The 14,532-nt window shown below is 42.4% G+C and overlaps 1 protein-coding gene and 1 long non-coding RNA gene across 2 annotated transcripts in view; both read right to left on the bottom strand.

Annotated features, from left to right (window-relative positions):
- LOC142473088 (keratin, type I cytoskeletal 19-like) overlaps positions 1 to 11,609 on the bottom strand; it is a 28,598-nt gene extending 16,989 nt beyond the window's left edge. The window contains exons 1-6 of the mRNA XM_075580249.1: positions 11,154 to 11,609; positions 10,982 to 11,064; positions 10,657 to 10,813; positions 10,088 to 10,249; positions 9,612 to 9,737; positions 8,069 to 8,289 (exon numbers count right to left, since the gene is read on the bottom strand). Of these exons, the coding sequence (XP_075436364.1) occupies positions 8,069 to 8,289; positions 9,612 to 9,737; positions 10,088 to 10,249; positions 10,657 to 10,813; positions 10,982 to 11,064; positions 11,154 to 11,567 (1,163 nt within the window). The 5' untranslated portion in view covers positions 11,568 to 11,609. The remainder of the gene's footprint in view (positions 1 to 8,068; positions 8,290 to 9,611; positions 9,738 to 10,087; positions 10,250 to 10,656; positions 10,814 to 10,981; positions 11,065 to 11,153) is intronic.
- Positions 4,786 to 6,654, bottom strand: LOC142473095 (uncharacterized). Its single transcript, XR_012789981.1, has 2 exons — positions 6,620 to 6,654; positions 4,786 to 5,540 (listed from the first exon to the last, which is right to left on the bottom strand). It is a non-coding gene; the product is annotated as an uncharacterized LOC142473095 (long non-coding RNA).
- Positions 11,610 to 14,532: the final 2,923 nt, after the last annotated feature.

Below are 14,532 nucleotides of genomic sequence, written 5' to 3'. Positions count from 1 at the left end.
AACATGGTTTAATACCCAGAAGCGGATAAATCTAGCAAAGTGGGTAAGACCCATTATGCCCAAGTATATAAGAATGGTATAACAATTGAGAATTAGTGAGGAAGTATCTGATTGGTACGTGGAGAACACGAAATCAAGGTCAGAGGAAGTATACATTTTCTCCCTAACACACAATTCATACTCCAGAATGGATCATATCTTAGTCGCCGCAGACATGTTGCAGGCTGTCTCAAAATCAAATACCATGGGAATGCTGGGGTTTTGTGTGTTTTGTTACTTTCTCAAATATCAAACAAGATTAACAAATGACAGGAGAGATCAATTTGAAATATTTATTACACATGCCGTTATCAAAATTAGCCAAACATTGCAAAAGTAATCCTTTGTTAATAAATACATGTAAGGCCTGGCAGCAAACAAAGCATAGCATGCAGGCGAATAAATACAAATCAATCCATTGTAATCCTGACTCTCAGGAAGGAAAAACAAATACTTCCTTTCTGCAATGGGAACAATAGACATAATTAAAGATATGCAACAAATAGCGGTTTATGTGTTTACAAGCAAGGCCTTGCATTAACGAGGTTCTTAGAGACACTTAATTAAACATGTTATTTGATGGTCTTGATTCCCAACTAATCGCCTAAAAGACTCTGGGAGCTTACACTTCGTACTTTTACAAGCTCTGCTGCACGGAGGTGAATCAAACGATGATGAGCAAAGGAGGGATGAAATCATGGGCAGGAAAATTTACAGACATAAATGAGGAAATTATTCTAATGGGGTTTCAACACAGATTAAGATTTTATCCTTTCCGCACAATTCCATGAGATGTTATATAATCTACTACATTATACTTACATCACACCATCAATCAGATTTAATATGGGGCTTAATTTTAATAGCGAGTGCTTAAAATGCAACTACAAAAAGACATATATGATGCATCATTTATGGGATGACCTGAAGGTTAAGTCATTCTGGTCCAAATGCCTAGATATCATAAGGAAAATAAGTGAATTGGATTTCTCTACAAATTCACAAGCAGCGATTCTGGGGGGTCTGCAATTCTGCGGTGGGGGATTGCCCTGGAGCCCCAAAAATGGGTGATATACTGTACTGTAGCATTTCTGTCAGCAAATATATATATACATTACTGGATAAAAGAAATCGAGCCTCCATTCAAACGCTGGCAAGACAAAATGTATTTATACTGAGTATTAATTGGCTCAATTCTCCCCAAGATAAAGAAACCGCAGGTGGGTACACTTCTTAAAAAATGGGACTCGTACATCTATACGCTTCCACAGACACACAAAGGTTGATATACAGTACATAAATGTTGATCATACCTCATGGGTAGATGGTAAAAAGCTAAAGGGGGAACTCCGTAACATAATAAACTGAGAAGATTTGGGGTGCCAGGGAATTTTGAGACATAGGGAAAAGGAAACTGCTGGAGCACCCCAAAAATGATATAGGCATATCCCATATTAAAAAAGATGACATTCTCATGCGGACTTAGAAATGGTAAAAGCATTATATTTGGAAAAGGTGTATTAAAAGTCTAATATCATCCATGATTTGGGGGCTCATTGGTGTGCCAATCAAATAAGCAGGCAGAGCTTAGAGGCCGCATTATAAAGTTGAACATCGCTAGGACCGAGACCTCATTAGCGTTTGGGTCTTTAAATGGTTTTGGCATTTACTCTGGGGTGTTAACTGCCAGATAAATTCATATACTCATTTTTGTAAGCTTGTTGTGAAAGAGAAGGAGGGCAGTCTGATGGACACTGTCTGCAATTCATTTTCATTACATTTATCCTACCCAACCATGTTATAATCAGTTTGTTCCAGTTTTTCAAGCCTTTTTTTTTAATGCCTGCCAACAGTTTGGAGTCATTAAGGGAGTACGAGTCCTTGAGTTTAGAAGAAATGTCTTTTCTCAGATACTTCATCTTTTGTTTACTCCATTTACATGGCATACTTAATTGGAGGATTCTAATTCTTTCATTGGGTTTGGCATTGTAACGATTGGTTTAGTTATTATCAGCTGCAGACAAGACTACCTTGTATTCATGGTTATTGATGGAAATCCCAGGCATGACAGGATTTTCCCTGATATGTGTAGCAAATGGTTCTGAGACAACGGCAAATAATAGGAGGGAGAGTGGGCACACCTGTCTTGTTCCATTTTTAATATCAAAAGGCTCCTACAGAGTGCCATTGACCTTGACCATGGTAGTAGGGGATTATATAATGCATTGATGCAGTTTATAATGTATTTGCCGAAGCTTACTTTCCTTAAAAACAGAAAATAGATATTTCCAATTTATTCTATTGAAGGTCTTTTCGGTGCCTGTCGATAGGAAGAAGGCAGGAATTCTGCTCTTGTGAATGCGATATATAAGGTTAGCGACCTTTCTAGTGTTATCTCTGGCCTCTCTATGCGAGATAAACCCCACTTGGTCTGTGAGTTAATTTGGGCAGGAAAGTGTTTATTCTGTGAACAGGAATGTTAGCAAATATTTTTAAGTCCACGTTGAGATGGGAGATAGGCCTATTGGAAGCTGGATCCTTTTCTGGGTTAAGAATTATGTTGATATGGGCTTCAAGTGTTTCCAAGCATAATGAGTCCCCATTTCTGATAGCGTTCCCCGTGACTCGCGGCTCGCCCCCCCCCCCCCCCCGTTCCCCGTGACTCGCGGCTCGCCCCCCCCCCCCGTTCCCCGTGACTCGCGCTCCCCCCCCCGTTCCCCGTGACTCGCGGCTCACCCCCCCCCCCGTTCCCCGTGACTCGCGCCCCCCCCCCCCCCTATTCCCCATGACTCGCGCTCCCCCCCCCCGGCGCCTGCTTGGTCCCCCGTCCGGCTGAGTGAGGCTCGTGCAAGCGGCGGTAGGAAGCACCCTGTGTGGGCCTGAGGCATAGGCGGGACGCGCAGTGACTTACCTGAGGGGGAGGTAGCGCCGGGGAGGTAAGGGAGCAGCTGGGGTAGGAGGGCCGCGCTTCCCCTCCGTCCGGAGCCAGTGCAGGGCGGCGCACGTGATGGGGGACGGACGGACAGAGGGGGGGGGGGGGTGGTGTGTGTGTGTGTGTCCGGCCAATGAGAGGTGTGCGGGGGCGGGCCAAGGGAGCCAATCTGATTGCCGCTAGGGACACAGGGAGGGACACAGGGAGACACATACATACAGACAGACAGACAACGACACATAGGACACTTTGAGAAATATATAGTAGATGTGGGAATCTATCTGGACCAGGGATCTTTCCATGAGTACCAACTTTAACTCCTTTAGGTCAATTGGTCTGTCTGAGAGCCTCACCTCCTCCCAACAGGACATACTTGAAAACGAGCGGTAACTCTCAATATATTACTTCCTGGAAAACATTTTTATAAAAAAAATAAATGTCAAGCCTGCGGGAGAGCGTCTTGTTTAGAAAGTTGGTGATTGTAAATTCCATTAGTGGAAAACCAGAAATACTGTTTGATTGGAGATTATAAAGGGACTGATGAAATTATGGGTTCTGGGTGGTTGTCCCATCCCTAACCTTAATGCTATTGACATGTTGAGCAGGTAGTTTTTGCCCGAGCTTTCTTGCTAGTAATCTGCCTGTATAAAACAAGAAACAAAGAAGAACCTGAGCAACATCCAATGTGACAAAAATACACAGTGAAATACCTATATATCGCTTGAAAAAGGGTCATTTAGTTAACCCTTTGGCCAAAGTGTATAAGCCTGTGAGCGACATCAAGGCATGACCAAATTCGCAGGTCCTAACACTAACTGATTAAAATCCTTATTTACCTCTATAATTAGGGGAAGGATGGTCCTGGCATTGAACCTGTCGCAACCAGCTACATGAAACGTAAACCTGCTTACTTGGACAGAGGGGAGGGACGAGCTTTAAACCCTGGGTGGGAGGAGCCACTAGCCTCCAAAACAGCTGAGAGCAGATGGACAAAGTTAACAAACACACAGATACCCAGCAAGTTCTCAGAACCCCCCCCAAATTACTACAATATATATATGTACTGTATATAAGTGTCAAAAGGAATGCTATTGGGCGTGGCTAATTGTATAAAAAAAGAAACAGAGAAGTTCAGAGCAACATCCAATGTGACAAAAATACACAGTGAAATACCTATTTATCTCTTGAAAAAGGGTAATTTAGTTAACCCTTTGGACAAAGCGTATAAGCCTGCGAGCCACGACAAGGCATGACCAAGTAATGTGTCTGCTTTGTTTCCTCGTTTATAAAATTTCTGATTTAACCATAGCATGGACTTGGTCACTCTCTGATCGAGAAGGGCCCTCCGTTTTCCTCTTAGGTCATTTCATTTCAACAGAGAGACCTTGTCAGTATCTTGTCTATGTTGGCACTCTAGAATTTGGATGTGGGATACAAAGTCATCTACTGTATTTCTTTCAATTCCTGTCTCTTTTTTTAAAACAAAGCAAGTTTGATGAGTTCACCCCTTATGACACATCTGTGTGCCTCCCATATGCAAGACAGTGATGATTCAACTGTTGTGTTATTTTGGAAATAATCTATGAGAGAGGGCCTTCGATTTCATTGATTTCAGTGCCTTTCAATAGAGATTCCTTACGTCTCCAGCTCCATGCTGATTTTACCAGGGGGTTAAATTTAGTGTTAGTTCAATAGCAGCATGAAGTGTGCACCAGAAACCCTGCGGTAACGTGTTGTGCAGAAGCATAATACGTTCCTGTGTGTTATAACCAGGGTCCGGTCATGTTAGCAGAAAAACACATTAGGCAGTATAGTATTTTGCAATCAGACAAACAAATGTTTTATTAAAGGAATGAGAAAAAAGATGCATTACATGTGAGGTGAAATACTGTATGTACCACGTCACAAAATAGGAAAGGTGATAGCTTGTGGGCACAGCCCATCTGCATTGTAACCAATAGCAGTGGCATGTATCAGTAGTACGTGATATGTTAAGACTACGGTTATAGTAAACAACACCCATTCTTGATGTTTATTTTGGAAGAATATATCCCCCAGTGGGTAACATTGTCACTATTCACCTCGTTCTCTCTATGGCTTTATCCTAATGGCCCTACTCATATTAAGCATATTTCCTGTATTGGTTTGCTTATATCTGTAAGGAGTCACAATGCTGCAAGATTTAAATGCTGTCCTTAAAAAGCACGAGGAGCATCATTACAGGAAATGCTGAAACCTTTACAAGCTGGGAAACTGCAGACCAAAAGGTGAGATACACCTGAGCTCAAACCCAAAACCATTCTCTGTGCCCCGTATCACCTACGGGTCTACTTTCCTACAGAACATATGCTAAGGATCAGAAAGACAGGTTAGCTTGGACTTCTCAAACACAGACACTAATGAATCATTAACTTCAGGAGAGTTCGGCAAAGAATTCCGTTCTCCGTTCTCCGTTTCTTCTCTGTAGTTTTACGCATTGATTTCTCCCCCCGAAGTATCAGATTTGTCTAACAGCTGGCTTTCTGGCCATGTTCTGTGGATTGGTGACCTGAATTGCTGTGGTGAGATCCTGAAAAGGAAAGACATAAAGTACTGCATTCAAATCACAATGTACTTTGTATTAGCATGTGGGAAATATAGTATGTGATCATTCTAGCACAAAATATTTTCATGTTTTTTTTACCAAAATCTATTTCTGTGAAACCAGTTTGCAGAATTTTTAAGAGCTAAAAGTTCCTAAGAAATCAAACATTTTCCCCATCAGTTTGCAGTTTTGCTAAAGTGATTGGCCATGCAGCTGCTTATGATAAATGAACCCTAATCACAATGACTCCTCCAAAGTTCTTCAGACACTGAATAAGGCCCAAGACCCCATCCAATATGGGTGAAGTCTCTTACCCATGGCACAGAAGCCCCTGAATTCCATTCAAATTAATTGGGTTCAGAGACTTTCCTGCCATGGAGAAGCAACATAGTCAATCTGTCGAAATCACAATTTGTAGGTAGTTAATAATAAAAGGTTTATCATTCAAGAATAAAAACTTTATCTCCAAGGTGAGAATTGCCTATAATTGTGAAAGAAAAAACTCTCAGGTACTTAATACATATTTAGTCCAATGAAATGATCTTCTTTCTAACACTATAGGGACGTGCTCAGCATGAAATGATGCTAATCCGAGATCTTCCTAAGACACTAAAAGGTTTGTTTATTAAAATAGTTATGGGACAAAACTAGTGTAATACTGGTGCAGAATAAAAAAGATCAATCTGAAAGTATTGAGATTTTTTATTTGGTAAATGTGGTTCTTTGTGCATGGCAGTTACATATTACTTTGTACCTTTACATATCTATGTTTATATTGTAGCTCAATTCCTTTCATTGTCGCTCCTTTTTATTCAGTTGAGATTTATGTACAGAATAGATGGATTTATCTTGTGTATGAATGCAAAAAAGCTCATCTGAATATGTTTCACATAAATCATTGGGCAACTTTAACATACGACTGTTATTGCAATGTTCTCTTTTCCCTCTTTTTGTTCCGTTTGGAAGTATCTATTACAGTATAGAACAGTTTTTAGTTGTTGCTTTCAAATAGTGGTTTGAACATTTCTGTGATGGTTTTATAGCTAACATCTCTTTGCACTTACCATGGCTGCCTCCTGAGGAATGGCACTGTGGAATGCTGTACAGAAAAACACAAGTTGATATAGTCACGGTTGGTTTTAAGCACATGAGTTTGCAAAATGAAGCATGTGCAACCGTACAGAAAGCATGGAGCCTTGGGCAAAGTGCGACATATCCGCAAGGCAAAGGCTCACCCCCAACCCCAACCTTTCCCTCCTGTCCCGTCCCTCCCCTCTTGGTCAACAGCGACACCCGGAGCGGAGAGGGGCCGGCTGGAGGCGGTAAATGCAGCAGTGAGGGTCGGGACATCATTCCGCGCCCCTCTCTGCGTTTTCCCGCGCCCCCCTCCCCCCCCACCCTCCCCTTTTGGTTAAATTCTGTTTTGTGGGAGTTATACTTGTATTGAATTAATTTATATTTGTGGTTATATTGCCTCTGTCGTGGCGGCTGTTTGGGGTGTCGGTGAGGGTAAACTCTGCCAGACATGGCTCAGTTACGATAATGCATGGTGGCCGAGTGGACTTTGAGTATTTGGGGCCCATCTAGCAACTGACGTGGGGTCAGCTGAACGGCTGGGACTTGGGACGGTCCGGGTAACGGACCATGAAGTAAACGTCATTGGCCCTTACCTGGCGTTACATGATGTAAGTGTCATCGGCTTTACCTGTGGGTGGAGCGCTGTGGCAGGGCTACCACCTCCCCTTTTGCTGTATCTGAATAAAAAAACGTGGCCATTGCCAGTGTTCGACAAACCTATACATTTGCTCGCCCCGGGCGAGTGGATTTAACCACGTGGCGAGCTCCTATTGGCCCAAGCAGCACACGTGTGGTACTAGGTGGCGAGTAGATTTTTTTGTTTGGCGAGTAGATTTTTTTGGTGATTTGTCGACCACTGGCCATTGCACCTCCAGACGTGTGTGTGTGTGTGTGTGTGTGTGTGTGTGTGTGTGTGTGTGTGTGTGTGTGTGTGTGTGTGTGTGTGTGTGTGTGTGTGTGTGTGTGTGTGTGTGCTTTATTTGCGGGATGTTGTGTGGGGTTGGGGGAGCAAGATTGCCGGTTCAAAGACCTTGTTATTAATATTAATGAGTTTTCCTGAGTGCTTTAATAGCTTTGAGACGTTATTTATAACCAAAGGCAAAACAAAAGCAAGATAACATTGTATAGTAATAAGGTTGTGTTCATTATATAGGTTTAAAGAAATAAGCACTTAACAAGTTTTTTTGGAACCGTATTTCATGATGTAATTCATGCTTTCCAAGTGTGGACAAAATGGCCTCATGTAATAACTGTAATACTCTCGGGATTACATAGATACTGATACTGGAATGTATTATATGTGTGTATGAGTGTGTGTGGTTTTGGAATATCCTTTCCTATATACTTCCCCATGCACTTTCATGGTGAAATAAGCCCAGTCCTCAAATATCTAATTCATTCCATAATTAAGGGCTATGGGACACTGTGTTACATACTGCATGTCCTGTCCATCCAGCAGGCGTTTGTATGTGGCAATCTCCATCTCCAGATGTGTCTTTTGGTCCATGAGAACTCTGTACTCATAGTTCTGGTTCTCCAGATCAGATCGGATCTGGCCCAGCTGCCCTTCCACGTTGTTGATCATGCCCTGTAACTGGCTGAGCTGGGAGCTATAACCGGCCTGTGTCTCTGCCAAGCTGCCTTCCAGGGCTGATTTCTGCAAGAGAGGAACATACTGGCAATAAGAGATTGTGCAATTGGTGGAAATCCTTATTTAACACAGTAGCACAGTCCAATATTGAATACTAAATACAGCAGTATATGCAATGTTCTTCTAAAAGAACTAAAATTGCAGTAAACTCTTTGCATTAAATCCAGATGTATTGAACGCATGGATGTCTATGTCTTACGGATTGACCATAGACGTCATTATACCAATCTGCTACTATTTTTATATTTTCTTAAATAAAGGGCTTTAAATTTCAACAATTACACACAGTTTCATTGAGGGCATTCTACAGGGAACCTGTCTTGTGTATTATTATTATTGTCCCTATTGCACCGTGTTACTACACTTTACATACATACATACAGAGACATTTTCGTGAGTCTCTGGGTTAAGCAGTAAATATGTGTATACCACTGAGAGTACATGTAGACTTCACCAGGGATTTTATATTACGCAGTGTATATCTGTATGCCATAATGATACTGTACATGCTTCTTCTTCCAAACCAATGTGTGTAGTTATCCAGTGTGTGTATATATATATATATATATATATATATATATATATATATATATATATATATATATATATACACACACATAATGCAGTGTACAGTATATCTCTACCTACCACACTGTGAGTAGGCATTCTATATGAGCATATTTATGATTCACAACCTTGTAAAGACACCTACAGTACATTTAGATGTTATATTTATGTATTTTCTCTTGTTGATAAACCCCCCACGCTCCCCCTGGATTTTGAAGACCGTTACAGTATATCTGTATGCCATAATAATACTGTATACACTGGCGACACACTTTATTCGAGCTCGGCTAGTCCCACGAATTCGGGTATACCCGGGTGTATTGAGGTTTGTGACTGTTTTCTGCCCGAGTGCATTGGGTTATTTTGCAGGCAGGGATTGAAGCATTTTATTCCCGCTGGCTGCAATACTGCACAGTATATATATATATAGTGCATTACAATTCATGAATTTATGCCATCTGGTAGACACGCGAAGCATTGCAGCCTATTAAATCCTAATCATTATAATTTAATAGATCAGCCGCCCGACAGCCAGGCATGAACCCAGGCTGGGAAGGCAAACACAACGGGGCTTGTCAGAGGTGAGGAGCGGCGCATTCCAGGTATCTGCCAGGTACATACTGGGTATTTGCTCGAATAAAGTGTGTCGGTGCAGTATGCTTCTTCTTCCAAACCAATGTGTGTAGTTATCCAGTGTTCTTTGCATAGACATAAACAGTGATACCGCACAATAATCGAGGAATATGAGTGCTAACACATACCATGCTCAGCTGGCTCTGAAGCTCAATCTCCAAGCTCTGCGCACAGCGCTTCAACTCGGTGACCTCACTTTGGACTGACACCAGCTGCTCAGAACCGGACGCCACCTGACGATTCAGTTCCTCACTCTGCAAGAACATAGAAATAGAAAAGAGATTTATGGAATAATATCTGACATACTGTAGTTGCATTGTGAGTTAGGTCACTTATATATTTAGAAATTTGGTCAAAGAAATACCACATCTTTTATTTAATCTTAATAGTAAATTTGGGAGGTCCATATAATTATTGGTTCTAACTCTACTTCTTAAAACTGTACTGATGTGGTAAACATGGATATGTCACCATATCTTATTCTGCCTCAGATTCCAAAGTTAGATTGTAAAATACACAAGCAACATTGCGTTTGATTATTTTACAGAGGATTAATTATCTGATGTGATCGATTGACATATTAGAATGGAAGTGATGTGTTTACCCTTTGAAGGAACATGCTCTCAACCTCCCTCATGTTCCTCTCCATCATGTTTTCATATTGCTCTCGGATCTCAGACAAGGCTCCGTTCAAATCCGCAGATGGAGCAGCGTTCACTTCCACGTTGACTCTGGCGCCCAGCTGAGCGCGGAGAGAGTTCACCTCCTGCAAGGGCACAAGATGAAGATGAGAATCAGGCGGAGCAGTAATGTGCCATTATGGGGGCTATATATCAAGCTGCGCAGAAGAATATTTTTTTTAAATTATGTTTGTGGAAGAAGCTTCGATTTCACATTTGTACTTTAATGTTTTTTTTAAATTAAGTGCACAATTTGGGGAGTGATGATACGAGGATGAATTAGAATTTGTATCTGCCGATTCAAAATGTCAAGTCTGCGATTGGGCTTACCCTAGTGTCACAGAGATGTGCTTGAAATGTAGGATGAGACATTTTCTTTTACATCAAGCTGGCAATGATTTATGCAGAAGACATTCTTGCCCGCACAAATACAGGAATATTAATGGTTTCATACATAACCCTCATCATCTTGATCTCCATTCTATTACATTACCTCTTCATGGTTACTCCTCATTTGCTGCAGTTCATCCTGGAGGCCTTGAACTTGCATCTCCAGGTCACACCTCTCCATGTTCAGCCCTTCCAGGACTCTGCGCAGACTGTTCGCATCCGCCTCAACATTGTTCCTCAGGCTGACCTCCGTCTCATACCTTGTGAGACAGCAAGAACAAGACATTAAGGGCTACACAGTCCAGAAAACACAAACCATTAAATGTGTCTACCTTGTGCACCTTTGTGAAGATTTAGATGTACTCCTCTTATCTGATCTTATTCATCCCTTCTTTCATTTATTTCTTTATAATATTTATGACACTTACTTGTTTCTGAAGTCATCTATAGCCAGTCGGGCATTGTCTATCTGCAGAACAATCCCGGCATTCTCCACAGTGGCTGCAGCAATCTAAAGAAACATACCAGGCAGTGAATTCATATTCGTCTTTTAGTCAGTGCAACATTGATTTAATTTCCAAAAAATAAACCTGAATGTACCTGACACTGGAGCTCCTGAATAACACTGTAGTACTGACTGAAGTCAGGGGATGAGCTGGGGGCATTGTTTGCATACCACTCACAGATCTTTCTCTCCAGCTGGGCATTTTCCTGCTCCAGTGAGTTCACTCTCTCCAGGTAAGATGAAAGTCGTTCATTCAGAAGCTGCATGGTTTCCTTCTCATTGATGCCGAACAGGCCATCATTCTTAGAACCACCGTTACCCCCAAAGCTGCTAAAGTGGCTTCCATGACTAGAGCCACCATGTACACTTCCATAGCCACATCCATGACCGAAAGAAGAGTGTTTGGAGCTGGAAATTCCTTTACCTCCGTATCCTCCATGATGGGATCCTCCATGATGGGACATGTGGGAGCCTCCATGATGGGATTTATGGGGTTTGCAGTGGCTCATAGTGATGCTAAAGGTGGATCCAAATGGAAGGACACTGCAGCTTGATCAGCAAGTGAAGTATAAGTGCTCCCTATCCAATGGTCTCCTTTTATAGAAAGTATGGGTGGGAGGGGTTGCTGAACGAAGTGCACTTGGGCGGCTAAGGGACACAACAGTTTACCATTTTGTTACAATGCTGCACAACAGAGGGGATTATTTACCCCACCCATAATGGCACAAAAGTGCATGTCTACATCAAAGAAGAAGTAAAACACGCGCTATGAATAAACACCGTCATAAAGCACTTAATAATTTAATTCATAGGGTGTTTATTAATGTGTTTGGAAGTAATGTGTTTCTGTAGAACGGAGGATTCTGATGACAATGTGGGTGGGAGACGGGGGATGAATGGTACAAAGCCAAATACCACTTGGATCCTGATTTAGTCGTTTGCTCTGTGGAAACTAGATACATTTGGAAAATATTGACAGCTATTTTTCTTTAAATGCTTTTATTTATTATTATTCACAATATAATGCACTGTAATGTGAAAATAATATAACATAATGAAAATGAAGATCAAAGTGATAACTTAAAATTCCTTTTCCAGCTTTCCCTTGTCCATTGCGAAAAGAAACAGTGGACTCATAGAATTAAAACCTTAGTTCCTTTTGGCCTAAACATTGGTATCAACTCGGGATGTTTTCTGTAAATTCATATATATTTTCAGGGTCCCTCGCGAGACGTTCAGGGAGATCACAATAAATGACCTGGAGATGTTTTCAACGGATATCAAGAGATTATTCCAAGCAGAGCTGCATAAGACTGTGGCGAAACTTAAATCGGACCTGTCCTCGCTGTCTGAACGAACCTCTGACCTGGAGCAGAAAGTGGTGGAGTCCCTTCCGCTGCAGGCTAATACTGACAATGAAGACTTATAACAAAGACAAGACCCTAAGGGACATCTGCAGTATTAGGACCTCGAAAACCAGAAAAGGAGGCGAAACCTATGTATCAGGAATGTTCATGAGGCGGTCTCTCCAGGCAATCGACAGGGCCCACCATGCCCCAGGACCAGGATTCGTGGATCCTGGCAAGTGAAGAGGAGAAGATCAGATCACCATGTAGAAATAGAGGTGACATCTCCTTTGAGAATACGCCAATACAAATATTCAGCAACCTCTCCCAGACTGCAATTTTAAGATGACAAGACCTCCGATCAGTCACCACCCTGCTGCGAGAGAGTGGCGTCCATCCTAGATGGGGATTCCCCTTTCATCTAATTGTAGACAAGAATGGCAGACAATTTGGCCTATGTTTTAGGAAGGCGGCAGAACACTTGCTCCGGGAGTTAGGCCTCAGCGAGAGGAAACCGCCTGGGAAAGGATCTGAGCCGCGAAGATCGCTTCCATCAGAGAATACACAGATCAAGGCCTGGGGATCCACCCTCTGTATATATCCACTCTGAGGAGACATGGGATGGGAGCCTCACGGAGTCTCTGACAACAAGGCATGAGATGCCTGTGGGGCATCCTTTTTAGATAGCGTCAGAGGGCTTTTCCTGACCAGAGGTCTGGGAGGAGAGAGACGTGCTCCAGTCAAAGTAGAAGATGCTTCCATGACCTGGCCTTGAACAGTCGAGCCTGGAGAGAGACTATGGCTGGCAGAGGGGAGCATAAGATGTGCTCGGACAGCTTTACACTGACTGGGTTGGCTACCTACACCTGAAGGGGCCTTCTCCCCTAGGGGATGGGGCCCATTGGCCATGACCATGAGCACCACAAAAGTTTTTATGTTTATATGCTATTGGCAAATAAGATACCAACAAAATGTTTAGGATGCTACTGTATATACAGTACTTCCTTTCTGCAATGGGAACAAAAGGGAATAAAAACAATTAAAGACACAGTATGATCAAGATTGTTACAGGTGAGACACACGCTTCCCAAATCTTTAAAAAAAAAATCAACGGATCCAACAAACAGTTCTTTATATATTTACAAGCAAGGCCTTGCATTAACAAGGTTCTTAGAGATACTCAATTAAACATGTTATTTGATGGCCTTGATTCCCATCTAATTACCTCACAGACTCTGGGAGCTTCCACTTCGTACTTTTACAAGTTCTGATGCACGGAGGTGAATCAAACGACGAGTAAAAGTGGGATCAAATCATGGGTAGGAAAATTTACAAATTCGTACGTGATCCAGGGGGAGCATGGGAGAAAAATAGAAATATAAAAGAAACACAATATACTCCTGACGAAGCCACGCACTCTTTGGCGAAACGCGTAGAGTGGTATCCGCCTACTGGGAGAGAGGAGCAGAGACGCAGATCGGGAGCCCACCGCCGGAAGTGACGTATCGGGGCTGCACCGGAAGTGACGTACCGGAGTCCATAGAACGCGATCAAACGGCGCGCTGCAGAAGGGAAGGGATACACCGCAACCAACGTGCAGCGGAGAGATTGGAGTCTCCAACACCGGAGCACCCGGGAAGGGACGGAGAGGGACCATCCAACGGAGCAGTGTCCCACGCATCGTATGCGCACCGAAGGTGGCGGGTGAGCCCTAAGATCTACAGTCCACCCTCTTCCATCACAATCATTGTGATACATGGTTTATTATATTGATTTTATTGTAAGTGTGCATTTTTTAAGTTTCATAAAGTAAAACCCATTTACACTACTGGTCTGCACTATGTATACTTTTTTCCCTCCACGCATATGCTGTCCTGTTGAGAGTGAAGTCTGCACCTTATCTAGAATGTACAGATCCAATCCACTGAGACCATTGTGTCAAAATGCCCGTGTTCTATTTGAATCCTGTGAGTAGGCAACACTTATGAGCCAAGATACACGATCACTCTAACCCACTCAGTATCAAACTGTCTGCACTTATATTGTGTTTCTTTTATATTTCTATTTTTCTTCCATGCTCCCCCTGGATCACGTACGAATTTGCACAACTTGAGGGACAAGCAGAACC

This window comes from Ascaphus truei, chromosome 23, assembly GCF_040206685.1.
Source record: "Ascaphus truei isolate aAscTru1 chromosome 23, aAscTru1.hap1, whole genome shotgun sequence".
In the NCBI taxonomy this organism is placed as follows: Eukaryota; Metazoa; Chordata; class Amphibia; order Anura; family Ascaphidae; genus Ascaphus; species Ascaphus truei.
The sequence above is the reverse complement of the archived record's forward strand: the minus strand, read 5'-3'. Positions and strand labels throughout refer to the sequence as shown.